Source organism: Urocampus carinirostris, chromosome 5 (assembly GCF_059441175.1).
Source record: "Urocampus carinirostris isolate Australia breed hairy pipefish chromosome 5, RoL_Ucar_1.0, whole genome shotgun sequence".
NCBI lineage: Eukaryota > Metazoa > Chordata > Actinopteri > Syngnathiformes > Syngnathidae > Urocampus > Urocampus carinirostris.
In genome coordinates this window covers 16,569,746-16,588,139 of record NC_142353.1, presented here as the reverse complement: position 1 = coordinate 16,588,139, position 18,394 = coordinate 16,569,746, and the positions used below count along the sequence as shown (strand labels likewise).

The window sequence follows — 18,394 nt, the reverse complement described above, 5'->3', positions numbered from 1 at the left end:
TTGCAATGGTGCAAGTCAATTGAAAGCTACTTCTGTAGTCATATTTTAGCACCAGTCTACTGTCCTTACCAACTGGCCTACTAAAATTGATTGAATGTTATAAAACAGAATATTAATAGATGCAAATAGTAAAAGCTAACCTGTGCGCATGAGCGGTCCTCTCACTAAGCCGAGAACAGAGGGGAAAGACGAGGGAGTTCGGTTTCAGCACAAGGCCTATATTTAACCCCGAAGGGGATTTTGATCTTAAAGTCACAGGACTCCTGCTGATATTCAATAATACAGATTGATGTAATGCAAGTTAACCTACATTGCCCTCGACATTGATCAAATGTAGTCCATGCATTGAAATATTCACCTGGTTCAAGACACATTGAGGCCTTGGTTACTTCTCCCAACACACACCCCTCTTTTTCTTCCCTACTTGATCTATTTCCGTCTTGAGCCTAGTCAGATGGACCCCTCCTATCAGAATGACAAACTAAACAAACAGACACCCCTGGGCACAAGTGTCTGAAAACAAGGCAGACTTCATAAAACAAATGGAAATACAAGGAGTGATGGAAGATAATGAAAGTTTGGACTGTGAGATGACTGAGTTGACAGAGATCCAGCATGAGGTTTCAGACGACTTCGCACAGGATGATGAAGACGAGGTGGAAGAATTGCAAAACAGGTGCTAATCATGCCCGCCTGAACACTGCAAATACTGCTGATGATACTTGATCTCGTTTTTGTACTTATTCTTATTATTGTGTCTTGTATTTCAAGCGTTTCCTTATCTTTTATCACTTAAATGAGTTAAGGCACTGAGGTCTCTGCAGTTCATTCTTGCATTTCTTATGTGTCCATTTCTGTTCTGCGCCAAACTTCACAGAGCCTATCTTTGCTAAAATATTATGTACTACTCTATAGCAATCATGCATTTTAACTAACCACGATTGGACCTCTCAGCAGTTTGTTAGAGCTTCTCTTACCCATGTGGCTGCACTTTTTTATAATTTAATTTTGAAAAGCACAAATTGCTCAATAAGTTATTTTCCTGTTTCAGTCTACGGGAGCTAGTTCAGGATCAGTCTATAAAGCCCAAACTGCAGTGCCTAATGGTGGACCCATCATTCTCCATGGTGACAGTTCAGAGCGAGGACAGTGGTATTGTTTGGGAGACGGCTTCCAGTCGTTGCTCTACTCCGTGGGCTTCTGAGACCAGTTCCGTTTCTGAAGCGTGCAGCATGGAGGGGTCTGGAGCTGCAGGGAAAGTCACCATCATCTTTGATGAGAACAAAATAGTTCGGAGGAGGACTAAGTCAGGAAGGAGCAACAGATTGAGAGACAGGCTTAGCAGATGTGGCAATTATAAGCCACCCTCGGCTGTAGGTATGGAGACACCTGAAAACGTGAAATTATCACTATATGTCAAAGAGCAGAAGAACAGAAGACTGTCTGATATGGAAGAAATTAAAAACAAAGACAGTTTGATTTCAGATGGGTATGAGATTCTTAACATCAAGGTACGATCCAAACTTCCCACAGTAGATGAAGAGCAGAGCATGGATCTGAAGGACAAAATGTGTAAACTTGAGCAAAGTTATAAGGTCAAAACTCGACACCAATTCAACAAAATCCAGGAATCTTCTCAGGATGTGGGAATGGCGGAACTTAATGAGGTACTTTTCACATTAAATCGTGCACTTACATTTTTATAGCTGTTATGCAATTCTCTTTAATGTGATTATTTCAAATTATCAACCAACAGCCCGCCAAAGATGACCCTGGGCCTTCAATTGACACTGAATTGACACACAATTGCATTTTCAAAGAGGGCTCCAAGGACATTGGCTATTCTAAGAAGTTTACACCAGTGGACAAGGCGGTTCCTAGACCAATGGCTCCGAATGTTCAAAAACTGGAATTGGAAAAACGCAAAGAGGACTTAAAGCCTGCAACAGTAGTTAAAAGTAGTCCTTCAGAGGACTCCTTTGTCTTTGTGACAGAGGCAGAGATAGTTGGGGAACACATAGATGAAGTCTTCTCTGGAGATGGAGCTCCTGTTAATGCAATGCACCAATATGGTTTCTCTGATGTAGAGGAGCCAGACAGTTTCAAAGAAAAGTTCATTTTAAAAGATGACACTCCTGCAGCCGACCCTCCGGCTGACTTGGCAGAAGACAAAAAAGCAAAGAAAATGCTTGGGTCACAGAATACTTTTGCAATAAAAGGCTGTCTAACGAAAGCCGTGGAACAGCAAGGAGATGACAATAAATCTGAGGAGACAGAAGAAGCAGTAGGAGACCACTCACCATCAGAGAACTCTGAAGAGAGGGTAACAAAAAAGGTTATTTCTGGTAATTCAACTCACGAGGACACCCCCAAACCTCAAGAGATTCAATGCATCAGTGTCGAGGCAACAGAAGAGCACTGGAGAGATGTGCAAGTCACCAAAAAAATCATCAGTGAAGAACACCAAAAGCTTGCTAGAACACAGTTAGTGCAGGACCAGTTTCCCAACATCCCTGATGCTCTTGCTGAAATTCCTCAAATTCTCATCACGTTACAAGAAGAAGCAGTAGGGGGACTTTGTGATAAGATAGCACCTGAAGCAAAAACAGTGGCGCCTTTTACAGAAATCCAGAGTGAGATTCGACAGATAGAAGCAGAGGGTAAAAATCTATTTGAATTAGAGACAAAGGAAGAAAAGTATGAGGGGCTCCATCCCAATCAACCTGCCGAGGTGCACTCGCTTTTAAATCAAACCATGAAGCCAGGTTATGAAAATGAGGCGCAGACTGAGGTACACATTGATTTTCAGGAGGGGCTGAGTATTCCTCAAGCAGAATATAAAACTGATACTTCAGACGAGTCAGCAATTTTTATAATTGACCATGGCTTGCGTGCTAAAACAGAAGTAAATGAGCAAAAAACAGATTCAGGTAAAAAACATCAGCAGATGAATGAACCAAAGAGCCAGACACCTTCTCAAACAACTGAAATGTGCGATGACTTTATTGTCTTTGTCCCCAAAGGCCAAACTGTGGAGATGGACTTAAGTACATGTCCGTCCACAAAAACAACAAGTCACTCGATGAATCAACCTGCTCTCAAAACAGAATACAAACAACTCACTGTATCTGATAGCGAGGCCTCAAAAAGAACACTGCTGCATCAGCTGGAACGAGAACCAATTGAACTGTTGGAAAAGGTCAGAAGTACACCCTCACCTGCAAGTTCATCACAAAAGACTGAAACGGAAGAAGCAAAGACAAAAATTGAAAAAGATGCCCTTTTTCCCACTCTGAGGAGCTTTTCTCCACAAGAGGATTTATCCCTGCATAATGAGGTCAACCTAAAAGCAAATACTGCAGATGTAGAGAAAAATAATATTGGCAATGTTAAAGCAGGATTGGTGATAGATTCTTTCAAAGAAACTATGGGGGAAGAACAAGCACAAGGTAAAGATTTTGCAAAGGTTACAGTTGATGACTTTGAGATGATTGACGAAGAGGTCACCAGAGAGACAGGTAAAGTGTGGCAAGAAGCAGAGGAACCGGTGTCAGTCGGCGATGCTAAGGTAGATGAAGTAGAGACTGGTGTGGATGTGATCGGAGACAAAGACCTCATTGAGGCTGATTACGACATAATCGATAGTGAGGAGCAGCGTGAGGCCCAGTTAGCTGCTGAGCTGCAAGGGTTTGATTGTTTCTGTCTCACTTGTCAGTGTTTACTGTCTAAGGATGACTCCCTTTCGGGAGACCATGACGACCACAAGGTGCTTATGGTGGATGAAGCTTTTAAGGACATTAAGGTAAGGAATTATCTGAAAATCTGTACAAATTCATTTTCTAACTTAAGAGCTGTTTTATATCAAGGTTCTAATGATAAACACAGTAATAATAACAATAAAAATGTGTGATGTAAAACTAAATGACTGGGTGTTGAATGTTTCTCATGCCACAGGAGCGACTGAGTGACTGGATCTCTGAGCTGCAGGAGAGATCAGAGAATATTGAGGACCTGGTATCCGAGCTGGAGTTGGCCTACCACTCTGTGGAGGTAGACATCAATGTACTGTATATTTTACTGTATGTCAGTGACGTGCATTGAGGTTATTATCTGTTAAGGCACAGTCAGATTCCCAAATAATTAAACCTAGATAATTTTCATCATTTGATTGGCAGACCAAGAAAGCAAAAGATAAATTAGAAAAGAAAAAGTTTTACTGTCTTAACTTATAAATAAAGGTTATGCGCTACTTCTTTTGAGTAAAAGCATAAATAGGTAATTGTCTATTATTGAAAAAAAAGACCATGCAACGAGAAAATAAATACTGGATGGCTTGACTTGTTGTTAGCTTAGAAATTCAATGACTAATTCTATTTTTTGGGTCCGAGGTGTGAACAAAAATTAGAATCATAGGCTTCCCTATCTCCCTCTGCAACGAGGCATGAGAATTGTGTGCCTCACTCTGCTTGTGCAGACACAGTGATACATTACATTACGGTTCACAGATCCCATACCCACCTGGGTCATTGAGGCACCACTTCCTGTGGTGGTTCTTGGCATCGGGTCCCTCTCCTCCACATGAAGCCGATAGTACTGGAGCATATTTACCAATAGCAGGAGAAGCCTTCTGATCTGACTCAGACGCAGCACCTACATCATCTGGTGCGTGTTTTTGTCAGTTTACACTGTGTAAACTTTACAGCATCCTCCTGCTCTCAAGAAATGAGCAGGACCTCTGCATTGACTGACAGCTAGTGCATGACAAAATCATGCTTGTGTTGATGGAAATAACTCCTAACTCATAGACACGGCAGGCAAATCTAAGGTTATGTTCTTCCAAAAGTCAGGCCTTTAAGACCTTCATACTAATTCTATTACTAATATTCAAATCATAACTTGGAAATCCAGCAATTCTGAAAGAGGAATTCCTAATTATGTGAAGTTAAACGAAAAACAATTTGACCACTGAATAAATATAATGATTTTATATAAGGTTAACTTTGTATTTCCACGATTACATGTAAGGCACTGCCTCCCCTGTTTGTGCATCACTGACATCAATGCACTGCACTTTTACGGTGTATACTGTATGTGATGCAAAGAATGAGGCCACACTGTGGGCATTAAACTGGACACCAAACAGCCAATCAGTCTGATGTTTGTTGCATGAAATAAAAATGTGGAAGAATATAATAGAAAATATAACGTATTATCCAGCACCACTATGTGGAGAACGAGGCGGCAATGCAGGCACAGAACGACGAGACAATGGCTTTGGTGATGGAGCAATACAACGAAATGTCCGTCAACATGGAGGAGGAGAAGAAGGCCAAGTTGGAGCAACTCTACGATCAGATTGTCTGCTTCCAGGAGAGCATCGACTCAGCCAAGGCCACCCTGGATATCACTGACAGAGAAGCTGAGACTGATGCTCGGGTAGGTCCAACAAAGACAGATTGACCTATGTGTTTGAATTATGTTTTCAAAAAAATAAGTGTTTTGTGATGAAATCTGTAATCCATGTGTTTTTGTTTCAGACACCTGAGGACATTCATGCAAGGTAATGTGAATGAAATGGTTTCACTGTACAAAAGTTTGCAAAATAATAAGATCCCATTATTTCAATGGTGGGCATCACGATGAAAATGCAAATAAATCTAAAAAAATATATGTATAATAAAAATACCAGAGCCTGTGTCCCCTATCAATATAAATAAACCACTTACTATTTGTCTCTGTCCCTTACTTAAGAGTGTTGAGGCTCATTATGACCGTCATGGTTCTCAAAAGGAGGTGCAAGCAAAGCTCTTTTCTAAAAATGTCACCAAAAACTGCAAAAAAAAAACTGTACTTACCTTTGATGCAGACTGCACTGATCGAGAAAGAGAGGGGAGTGCCTTGCGCTGTGTGCAGGGATCAGCCAATCAAATTGCTTAGTTTTTTAGTAATTTCGGGTATTTGCAGTTTATTCTGTGAATCTTCATAATAAATGATCTTAACAGTGAACAAGTTTAATGAGTTTCCCTTTAAAGGGTTTCTTAGACCTACTTCCAAAACGGGGTGTGTTGGTGTGACACACCGGCTTTTAACTGCAGTTGAGAATGTGCCCTATATACTGGACTGAACCAAGAGCCTGCATGTACCAACATCTGGTGTGATTTTCGAACGCAACAGAGAAATGTGCTATGGTCAAATCATATGTCCCAGCAATATGTAGTCATAAAAAGAGCCATAGGTTCCCGACCCCTGGGCTAAACTAATATTTTTATCGTCACTTTTGTTATGCCTCAGGGCCAGCAAAATGGATTGTGAAGGCTTTTGGGCAGACTTCTGACCCTGGCAAAAAGCATTGGCTGAAATGTGATTGGTTAAAAGCTTAAATATGAGCACAAACATCTGGAAGCAGCACAACCAGGGAGGAAAGCAATGGAAGGAAGCTAAACGACAATTAGGTATTGTTTATTAGGTAATAATGGACAAAATAGAATTACATCTCATGATTCAGGTATAGGTCCAACAGAGAAGGCCCACCACTGATGTGTTAACAATGCCCAACTGAGTTCAAATAGACCATATCCATTTTTTTCCACTGCTCCTATCTGCTTTCATCTTACTTTTAGCAAAGCTGTTAGGGGTAGGGCACATGAGGTAGGGAGTATGGGGGGAGCGGTGGAGAGTAACGTCATTCTCGTCCTTTTTTGTTTGTTTTGCTTTATTTAAGGGTCGTTGGGTAATATTTAGTGCCTCCTAGTGGTACAAAAAAACTTCCATTTAATTAAAAAAAAACATTAATTTGATTCTAGTCAAGTTGTGTTTATTTGTATAGCCCTTAGTCACAAGAAGCCTCAAAGTGCTGCACAGACAGCATATTACTGCAAACTACAGGCTACTATTACACAATCCCCTGATCTAAAACCTACATGAGGGCAAGGAAAAACTCAAAAACCTCAACATAAGGAAAATGAAGAAACCTTGGGAAGGCATGAGGTCATCCCCCTTCCAGAATGACCAGGCTGCAATAGATGTTGCAATAACAAATAATGTACAGATATTGTCGACATAAAATATAGTTCATTCATAAGCCAGAGAATATAAGTGTGTTTTAAGCCTAGATTTAAACATTTCCACTGAGGTTGAAGATCGAATCTGAGAGGGCAGAGCATTCCACAGCACCGGGGCCCGAATGGAGAACGCTATTGAACCTGCAGTTCTCTTCTTGGCTCCTGGGATCACTAGTGAACCAGAATTTTCAGAGCAAAGGCGCTGGACCAGAACATAGGGGAAATTAAATCTGAAAGATATAAGGGAGCAAGTCCATGCATGATTTTGTATAATACCAACAGAACCTTAAAGTAACATCTTAAGCAAACAGGGAGCCAATGCAGGTTAGCTAAAATCTGGATAATGTGATCACATTTTCTTGTCTTAGTTAAACGCCTCGCTGCAGCATTTTGTTCCAGCTGAAGGCTCTTGATTTTGGACTTTGGGAGACCAGAGAGTAGTGCATTACAGTAATCGAGAAGGGAGGTAACAAAGGCATGAATTATAATCTCCACATCCGACTAAGACAGCATAGGGCGAATTTTAGCAATGTTGTGAAGATGGAGAAAAGCTGTTTAGTAATATTCTTAACATGTGTTTGGAAGGACAGATTGGAGTCAAACGTGACACCTAAATTTTGGACTGAGTCACTCTGAGCGATATCACATTTGTCAATATTCAGAGCAGTTTTTGAGAACAAGTCACAACATTTAGACGGACCAATAATTAGCATTTCGGTCTTTTCATGGTTGAGGCGCAAGAAGTTTAGTGACATCAATCTTTTTATCTCAGTGAGGCAGGCCTCCAAATCTCCACAGTATAGTGGGGCAGATTCCTTCTTCGAAAGATATAGTTGAGTGTCATCTGCGTAGCAATAAAAACTGATATTATACTTGCAAATAATATCACCTAACGGAAGCATGTAAATGCTGAAAAGAAGGGGGCCAAGTACTGAACCCTGCGGAAACCCACAGGTCACACTAAAGGGCTCAGATGTCATTTCACCATATTGAACACAATGCTTTCTATCTAAGAGGTAGGATCTTAACCATAAGAGGAAGGTTCCTGAGGGACCAATCAATTTTTCCAGCTGGTCTAGTAAGATATTATAGTCCACAGTGTCAGGCAGCACTAAGGTCCAGCAGCAGCAACAGTGATGAAGCGCCGGAGGCCATTGCCAGTAGCTCATTGGTTACCTTAACCAGGGCTTTCTCAGTAGAGCGATTAGCCCTAAATCCTTCAGCTGCTGTGCCACAACTTTTTCAAGTACTTCAGAAATAAACGACACAGGTCTGTCATTACATAAGCTTTCTAGGACAAGGTTGGGTCGTTTAAGTGTATGTTTAATAACAGTGTACTTAAAAGCCCGTGGAACAACGCCTGAAGAGAGTGATATGTTTATAATATTTAAAACTGAAAGTCCAAGGACCCCGAAAAGATCTTCAATTAGCTAACCCGGAAGCGGGTCAAACAGGCAAGTTGTCAGTTTGGCCAAACTCACTACCTGTGTAAGATTATCAAGTGACAGATCATTAAATTGGGAAAAAAATCCCGGACAGTCATCATGCCCACATGTATAATTTTCAGATGTATTTACATGGTCTTTAGAAAGCTCTTCCCCTATGCGTTGGATCTTCTTATTACTCTTCACACATCAGAAATATTCAATTTGACTCAGTAAATGTCACCATTACAACACAACTTTAAGCACAGTAGTTGTAATTAAATGAATCCATTCCACGATTGTGTGGCCAGGCTCGAGGCGGCTCTGGAGTCAACAAAGTCGCTGGAGTTGGGTTCCAAGGGATTGCTGGTGTTCGAGGATTACTCCAAAGGAAACGGCTCCGGAACGGAGTCGGCTCAACGGACGGGGATCCCAGGTGTGTTTTTGCATTTGCATGTTCCACCTTGCGAGTGCTAAATATGTCCTGCCTCAGTCCCTCAGAGGCCCACGCTGGAGCCTCAAGAGCCGGGATCGGCCTCCAGTTTCAGCGTCGCCGTTTACTGGAGGGTCAACCTTGGAGATATTATTGACTGCTTCCAAGTCTACTGCATGGAAGAGCCGCAAGGAGGTGGCCACTCACACACTCACTAGGATCTGTTCTCAAAATAACTCGTTTTTTGGTCCGCAGCGGTGTCGGAGGAGTATCGTGTAACCGTGAAGGAGAGTCACTGCGTGCTGGAGGAGCTGGAGCCTGACAAGTCTTACAAAGTGTGGGTGATGGCGGTCAACTATACGGGATGCTCTCTGCCCAGCGAAAGGCTCGTTTTCAGCACCGGTCAGTGGAAACCTCAATGTCGTAAGGGTGATGAGTGGGTAGTGATGGCTGGTTCGCAAACAAAACGGCTTTATAAGCCGGCTCTTTGAAGTGAACGACGACCGCCGGCTTCTTCTTGATCATTTCTTCAGAACACGCTCTCTCTCTTTTCTCTCTCTCCTTTTCTCTCAATTTTCTATTTCTATGCCGCTTTCTTTTTTTTTCTCTCTCTCTCTCTCTCTCTCTCTCTCTCTCTCTCTCTCTTTCTCTTTCTCTTTCTCTTTCTTTCTCTCTCTCTCTTTCTTTCTTTCTAATTCTCTCTTGCTCTTCTATCTCCATCCCAAACTTTCTTTCGATTCTCTCTACCTGTTTTTCTCTTTCTTCTCTATTCTTTTTATCTTTTTTCTATCTTACTATTTCGTTCTCTTTCTATTTCCCTCTTTCTCCACCTCTTTTTCTCTTTACCTCCCTTTCTGTCTCTCTTGTTTTCTACCTCTCTCTCTCTCTTTCTCTTTTCCTCTCTTTCTAACGGTCTTTATATATCTTTTCCCCTTTTATTCTTTCTCTGTTTGTCTTTGTTTTTCTCCTTTGCTCCCTCTTTGTACCTCTCTCCTGTCTTTATCTTTCCTCTCTCTCTATCGCCCTTTCTCTCTCTTTATCTCGCTCTTTCTTGCTCATTGTCTCTTTCTCTTTCTTTTTCCTGCTCTGTTGTAGGCACTTGTGACTGGTCAACGAGAGTGGCATCATCTCGGTGTTGTTTGCTTAATAAGAACAATTTTAAAGTTTAAATCAGGTAAAAGTTAATTGTATATTGAAACAATAAAGGCTATTTTAATATAGTAGCACAATACAAATTCAAAATTTATCAATTTGATGCATAATGTTTCATTATTTTTTTTTTTTTTTTTTATTGTTACTACAACATAAAAAATATTGGGTATTGGCTCTTTTGCGTCGGCTCACTAAAAAGAGCCGACTGTTTAAAAAGAGCCGGATTTATCATCACTTACAAGAAGAATTGTTGTAGCTCCATCAGTGCCAGTGATGGACAGCGAGTGCTGCAGCGTCACGTGGGACTCGGCCACGCTCAGATGGACGCCGACAAAACACTGTCCCGGCCAGAGTTTCACCCTGGAATACTGTCGCCGGTATGAGCTGGAAGGAGATGGACTCAGGTGGGATGGCGTTCGATAAAGGCCCTTAGTCACCAATATCACTAAATATATTTTTTGGTATTGTATTTTCTCGTATATTTTTTTTTTTTTTTATAATGTTGCAACAAACATCGGGTTGTAGCCAAATGCATATACTGTAAGAGATCTGTCCCTAAAGTAACTTTGGACTCTTCTTCTATCAATGATTTAGCACAGAGACCCACCAGACCAACCGCTTTTCTAGGATTTGTAAAAGTTGAATTTATCGTTTGAGGTCTCCTTAAAAAGTCTAAAATAGAATATTTGCTCTATAAGTGTGTGCTACTAATGCCTTGCAAGTGTAGCATAAAAATGGTGAAAGTAAGAGAAGCTCCAAACGCTAGCCAAGAAAGGTGAAACTATAAGTCATTAAGAAATGCACGACCTTGCCTACGCATCCTGAACAAGCAAACTAAGACTGCAAGAATAATATAAGCCATGAGATGTCGGCAACTGGTCAAAAAGTTCCATCGTATAGCTCCTTTAACATCCTAAGACCTGGAAAACACATCGGTTCTCAAGAGGTTAAGACATAGTCTTGGAGCTACAATTAATGTCATAGTTTATTAAAAATGAATGTAAAACTGTACTTTGTTCTGTATTTTGTTCTTTGCTTTTGCTAATTAGTGGTTGATGTTGACTTTTTTTTTGTGCTGTGTCTCAATAAAAAAGCCACAAACCATTTACTATATTTGAACTGTATATTTCCATGGTAACTTTTGACTACGCTTGACAAAGTTTGTGTGGGCCTGTATTCATGCCGCGTGTCTTTTCTCTTCTTCTAGATCGATCGCTGGCATAAAAAGCTGCGAACATCGAGTTGTCCTGCAACCCAATGAGAATTATATGTTTTACATCAAAGCTGTGAATCAAGCTGGCGCAAGCGAACAAAGCGAGGCTGCTCTCGTTTCAACTAAAGGTTTCTAGGCATCTTCTTGTGCTTTTTTGGGGGGGCGGTGGGGTCCATTTTTATTCTAACTACAATTTATCTGATAACGATTTCATCCCGACTGATAAAAGCACTGTTTTTTTCAACCAGCGTGTGTGGGCACACTACTGTGCCGTGAGACCTTGTGTACAGCAAGATTGGTCAATTTTGGGGTTTGCAAAAAAGCACGCCTTTTTCCGTATCTTTGCTCTCTAACTCTGATAAGCTGAGCAACAGTAACATTCTTCAAAATCAGTACGTAGCAGCAGATGATTTTTTTCTTTACATATTTAATTTTTATCTATTAACTTGATGAAGCTGTTTCGGATTACATGGCAGAAATCATAAAACAAATCAAGTGAAAATCTTGCTCATCATTTTCTCTAAATGTACTTAAATTTAGAAAAATGTATTTTTTTTCCACTGGCAGATGATATTTGCTCATTTTAAGCATCATGTTTATTATTTTCATTTGGAAAACCAAGATGAAAAAATAGTAAACTTCAAAAAACAGGTTAAAAATCTAGCAAAATCCTAAATTGCAGCAAAATTATTAAAGGGCCAGTGTGTATTATCTGAACACTAGAGGTTACTGTGGTAAAAAGCATAAGGAATAATACAAATGGAGACCTTTTATCTTAAAATATTTTTCCAGCGATTTGCGAGGTGTTTGTTTTTTGGCTACCCAAAGTTTAATGTTGAATTAAGGCACCTTTCTCAAACTCAAAGTATTCAAAATGAAATGCACGTTCTTATGATAGCTCATGTATCTTATTATTCAAAATCATGTTGTGAATGGTTAAAAAAAACTTCATTTGGTAAAATGAAAACAAAACAAAAAAACAGTATTAATTTAAGTACCAAGCAAAAATAGATGAACTGTCATACAAACCTGCATTTTTCTCGAATACTCGTTGGTCGAGAAATTAGCATTAAGTTTAAAAAAAAATGAGCCTCACATAAAGGGAACGGAATAAATGTCCAGCATCTTCCTACTACGGGTACCCAAAGACCTCAAAAAAGCTGGGCAGAAAAAAGGTGCGTTTTGGTTTCTATTGTATTTTTCCTTGTCCATCTTAGCATTCATTTCTCTTCCACTATAAATAAAATGAAATGATCTGCATTTATATAGCGCTTTTCAAGTCAATGACCTCCCAAAGCGCTTTACAGTGTGTTTCACATTTCCCATTAGCGGCCTTGTATTGCAGCCATGTAAGACGCTAACCTGCTTATTGGGGGTATTAGGGGTTCAGTGTCTTACCCAAGGACACTTCGACATGTAACACGGACAAGCCGGGATTCAAACTGGGATCCCTTGATCCCAAGACGAGCGCTCTACCTCCTGAGCTACTGCCGCCCCGTACTATACCATCCATCCATCCATCCATTATCTACACCGCTTATCCTCAGTAGGGTCGCAGGGGTGCTGGAGCCCATCCTAGCTTTCTTCAGCTGTGGGCAGGGGACACCCTGAACTGGTTGCCAGACAGTCGCAGGGCACACAGAGACAGACAATTCGTTCACTCATTCACACCTAAGCAGGATTTGGACCGGCTAATTAACCTGAAATACATGTTTTTGGAAAGTGGGAGGAAACCGGAGTGCCCAAAGGAACCCCACACAAGCACGTGGAGAACATGCAAACTCCACACAGGAGGTTTGATCTCATGACCTCAGAACTGTGCCGCACATGCGTTAACCACTGCGCTGCCGTGCTGCCTGCACCATACATGTAGTGGTCAAAATAATACTCAGCTGTCCCTTTAAATCAGGGGTCTCAAACCTTTTTCAAGTTGAGAGCTACTTTTTGCCACTAAATAGCACAAATATTATCAAAATATTTGCACACAAACAGTACGGTAAAGTAATAATAATTTGCAATAATTTGTGGTCTGAGCAGTTCTTTGGGACTCTTTGAGATTAAGGGTTATTCAAATAAACATGACTTGACTTGTTTTTTCTAAGTGAATGACGTTTTTTTCACCACTAGAAGACGCTAAATGACACATTATGTCCCTTTAAACGAAATGAATAGCCCATATTACTTCCTGAGCCACGGTGATAACAGATAATAAAAACAACTTTAATGTAGACGACATAATAATTTAAAACATCAATAGATGAATGAAACTGGTACCGGGAATTTATTTTTAAACATATTTGGATGGACTGTGCGCCTCAGGATTTTTTTAATGAAAAAAAAGGGCTTTAGCTCGAGAAACACTCAAGCAAAGAATACATTTGGACCATTGTGATCCTTCTGCAAAACACACTTTCCCTGCATTCTCCTGTGCATGTGTTCTTATGATCTGTTCCTAATAGAATCTTGTATTTTCCGATCACAACTCTCTTTCAGGAACAAGGTTCCACCTGCTGAAGGCTTCAGCTCATCCTGCTCTTGAACTGTCTGAGGACCAAAGTTCTGTGTACCTATCACAAGATGCTCATCAGCACTTAACATCCGAAGAACAACAGTAAGTCTATGTACACATATGTCAGCAGGGTTGGGTAGGGTTACTTTAACTGGATTACTTTCAATTACTTTTGGATTACTCCAATACCAAATATGCTAATAGAAGACAAAAGAAACTAAATATGAATAAAATTTTGACTCACAACACGTGGTAAGCTTTCTCTTCTGGCTTTGAGCTCTTTGATCCCCGGCAAAACTAACATAAAATGCGACAGAAACAAAATGAAAATAAATCCAAACAGCTTGCCAACATCATTTTTGCCGTTCCATGTATTCAATTACTCCCCAAGCCTGCACAAAATTTAGTAATTTTATTCATATTTAGTTTCTTTTGTCTTTTATTAGCATATTGGGTATTGGAGTAATCCAAAAGTAATTGAAATTAATCCAGTTAAAGTAACCCTACCCAACCCTGTATGTCAGTACACGTATAATACGTCCTGAAACTTCACGGCACTGAATCCAAGCCACCGTTTGAACTGATTCACTGCCGGACCAGGGCAGCGTGGCGGCTCAGTGGTTAGCACGTCATTGGCACAGTTCTGAGCTCATGGGTTCAAATCCAGCTACCAGCCTTCCTGTGTGGAGTTTGCATGTTCTCCCTGTGCTCGTGTGGGTTTCCTCAGGGCACTCCGGTTTCCTCCCACGTTTCGAAAACATGCATGTCAAGTTTTCAAAGTCGTCTCCTGACTTCTTTTGTTTTATCAAATCTCCTTGATTACAAAAAGCAGATCTGCCCTAAAATGTGTGGAAATCAAGGAACAGCAACAGAATTGGCCAATCATGACAATGATGTAAACAGTTCATAATAGTCAAAACAATGAACTGTTTGAACCCATGCAATCTCCTTTACAGGTGTCTAATAATAAAACAGAAATTAAACAAATAAACTTATAAAAAATACATTATAAAACCTAATTTGTTTGTATTTATTAAAGCTTTCAGCTTCATTTGCACGAAAAGCTCTGTCTCTGTCTTTTCCCAGGCCTCCGTCCATCCTCGGTGAGTTATTACCAGTGAGGGGTGTCCACTACTGGGAAACGACGGTGTCAAGATGTTCGGCTTACCGACTCGGCGTCGCATACAACTCGGCAAGGAAAAAACGCTTCCTCGTGGAAAACGAGTTTTCATGGTGTTTGCAGTGCATCCCGTCGCCATCTGGGTACGTTTAAAATATATATATATATATTGGAGCTTGATTTGTCTCAGTGTTGGTTGTGTTACTCCAAAACATTTATGAGTTGCTTCATTTCAAAAGTAATTCTTGAGAGTTTACCTATGAACATATAGCCGAGACACCCCATATCCAATTTGTCTCTGGGCTTCAAACCACTCAAATATCTCCTTCTCTATTCCTCAGTACTGTCCAAGATGTCAAGTCATGTTTATTTGTATAGATCTTAATCACAATGCAGTCTCAAAACAATAACGATGACATAACGATTTAAATAAGATAAACAAAATAAATTCAACAACACAAATAAATGCACAAAAATAACCAAAGAAAAAGCTCAGATGATCCTAAAGCAACAATTTGACAAATAAAAAAACCAACACTCGGCACAAATTTACTGTCAATTCTGTGCTCACCTTTGCCTCATCTATTTCTTTGTTCCTCCATAAACCACGCCCCCTTCCCCACACCCTGCCTGCTATTCGCTACTGGCGACACACAACCAAATTTGTGTATATAAATTCACCCCTTGATTTCAGTATTCATTATCGTAAAAACAGATAAAATGTGAGAATATACGGTATGGATAATATCTCCATGAAGAGAAATTCAGCATCCTCAAGACAGCGCCACCATAACTGTATTCATTTGTACTTTGTAGGTAAATACAAACACACCTCTTTTACTTAAAAGTTGCTGGCAGACCAAAGGTTGTAAGTTACATCCTTTGCAAAAGTGGAACATTGAATTACATCATTTGGTGATGATGTAATTCACAAACTAGCGCACTATGCTGTAACGACAGTTGAACTACAAATTTTAATTAATAAGGCGTTCAAGTTCTTCACTGTTAGATGTGATACTGGAGTGCCACGTCCAATTTCGTTGTCACAATATGTTCAACCCATATTGTCAAAATGACAATAAAGGTATATTCTATTCTTCTATTCAGTTCTCGTTACTGAGTCACATTCGTTACATAGTTCCTTTGCAACGTGTCACATACCTTTCCTATGGTGTTTGTTTTCTGTAGTTGCAGTTTCCAAATGCTCCACAATGGCACCCAGTCTAGCGTCTTCGTGATCAGATCGCCCGACCGGGTGGGCACGCTGCTCGACTACCGACAAGGACGTTTGTGTTTCTACAACGCCGACACGAGTCAGTTGTTGTGCTCTTTTAAACACAAGTTTGATGAGCCTTGCCATCCTGTTCTCGCCCTGGACGCGCCAGGCCGACTGGAGGTCTGCATGGTGCCGGAGACGCCCGAGTTCACACGAGAGTGAGATGGTGTACATATTGAATGTGTCATGAAGGTTATATTATTATACTAAGGAGGACAGAACCTGCCATTTGTAGAAATGAATGTATAAAAAATTACCTACAAATGTATGCCATTAAAATAAATGAACACGTAAATAAATCTGGTAGAGGAGATGGGCACTGCCAGGCTGTACTTGCCTAAGACACACATCGGGAAATAGTGCCCTGACGATCCAGGCAGATAAGGGATCCACGAATACCCAAATATATGACCTAAATGCAATTCATTCATTTATTTATGCATTTTGTAATTTATCTATTTCGGTATTTATTTTTTCCGTGTATTTAGTCATGTATTTAATATTTGTTTTGTAATTTGTCAGAAGAAAATGGTATTTAAACGAGTAGGTGGGTTGGACTGTCTGAGTTTTTCTCCTATAGCCCATTTGTTTATCATTGTTCAAGCAATAGGTGAATAGCTCAGGCAACTGGAGCGCCTCATCATTTGAATAATATTTTGTATTGCATTTTGAATGAAACGCGCATGACAACATTCATGACAAAATACCAAAATGCATGAATAAATGAATAAGTCATATATTTGGCTAATGCGTGATTTATTTATGTGCTCATTAATTTATGTGGCATATATTTGTAGGTATTTATTTATACATGTATTTCTACATACATCAGGAAAGACAACTCGTACTACACCAAGTTCAAGGTATATTTTAGAAGTTTTCCTTTTACTTGCAACTGCCTCTACTGGCTAGGAGTGTAACTACAGATGTTGTGACAAGCTAGTGCAAAAGGCCAGGGAGGACTTTGAGCTGATTTTCCTCGCCCCCCCCTTCAGCATTGTTGGCACTGCAAGCAAATCTTTAACCCCAACTGTCTCTTCTTTGCAATGCACCTTGCAAATATAAAGTTAAATGAGTCGATTGTAGTGATCCTCCTTGTAAAAATGTGGGATATTTGTATATATCAAACAGATGAAAAAGAAATTGGATATAAAGTGTTTGACTGACATGGAATTCCTTTAATCAACATATTAGTTGTTGTACTGTTTTGTAAGTTTTCTGAATGTTGAAATAATTTATGTAACGTATAATTTCATCCGAGAGTGAATTACCGGTACGTTGCCTTACAATACTTACATTGTCATTGTCAATATGCCTGTTTTTGTTTGATCGTTGTAACCAGGTGTGATTTCACACGCGTGCTCGTAGTTTTCTTTTATTCTAGGATGAAAATAGTGAAAGTAAGAAACAGACTGTTCCATATGCCAACCCAAACCCCCAAAAAAAGGAGTTTTCGAACGCGTCCAAGAGAGTCACGTACGTGCACGCGCCATACAAGCAGCTTGACAGAGGTTGCAATGATGATTTCAGCCAGAAGACGGCATCAGCAACTATGATATTTTGAAGTTAAGGGCATCACCTATAGTTTGTTCACACACTCATTTAATGAACAGCTACAAGTTAGCAGTTTCATGTCAACAACAACTAGGACACTGATGACACTCTGGCATCATTTCCTCTCATTTGGTCTGACTTTGTTTTTCATAGCCAAAGGCGAACAAGGCAAGTGAACTGTGTACTTATTGGAACGGTGCTTTCGCACTGATCGCTGCATGACTCTGTGGCTAGGACCTTGACTCGGCCTCTTGGCTGAGAACAAGTGTCTCGGCCCGTGGCTTTGCAGTGAATTATGAATTGACCGATAATGGATAATTGATAACGAATATAGAACAATAACCCTTACAAAATCACCCCCCACCCCCCCGCTCCAAACAAGTACTCACAATATCGAATGCCTTGTGAGCAAGTTTGATCACCGGCAAGTAATTGCCAACTTGGTAGAGGTAAATCGATCCAAATATCGATATTACCCATAGTAATCACGTAATTGGATCAAATCAATACTATTGTCCTGTGATCGATACATCCCTCCACCACCAATTTCCTCAAAGCATCGCTTCAATATGTAGATAGTGCAGCCCTTGGCATCTCTCTAAAATTACCCGAGTGTGTGACTGGCAGGCCCACTTTTTTAGCAACTCTCCCT

At 40.3% G+C, this 18,394-nt stretch overlaps 1 protein-coding gene across 1 annotated transcript; it reads left to right on the top strand.

The window, feature by feature from the left end:
• Positions 1-560: 560 nt before the first annotated feature.
• cmya5 (cardiomyopathy associated 5) lies at positions 561-17,360 on the top strand. Its single transcript, XM_088334978.1, has 14 exons — positions 561-676; positions 1,052-1,667; positions 1,757-3,802; positions 3,955-4,050; positions 5,218-5,436; positions 5,538-5,560; positions 8,797-8,921; positions 8,979-9,113; positions 9,174-9,320; positions 10,327-10,474; positions 11,278-11,411; positions 13,777-13,894; positions 14,879-15,055; positions 16,101-17,360. The coding sequence occupies exons 1-14, from the start codon at positions 561-563 to the stop codon at positions 16,348-16,350; spliced, it is 4,350 nt and encodes a 1,449-aa protein (XP_088191104.1). The 3' UTR covers positions 16,351-17,360.
• Positions 17,361-18,394: the final 1,034 nt, after the last annotated feature.

Excerpts from the sequence above, each read along its gene's own strand:
- cmya5 (XM_088334978.1), top strand. The coding sequence starts at position 561 with ATGGAAGATAATGAAAGTTTGGACTGTGAGATGACTGAGTTGACAGAG. Across the intron at positions 677-1,051 it reads GTGGAAGAATTGCAAAACAG|TCTACGGGAGCTAGTTCAGG; the intron begins GTGCTAATCATG and ends TTCCTGTTTCAG. Across the intron at positions 13,895-14,878 it reads TTAACATCCGAAGAACAACA|GCCTCCGTCCATCCTCGGTG; the intron begins GTAAGTCTATGT and ends GTCTTTTCCCAG.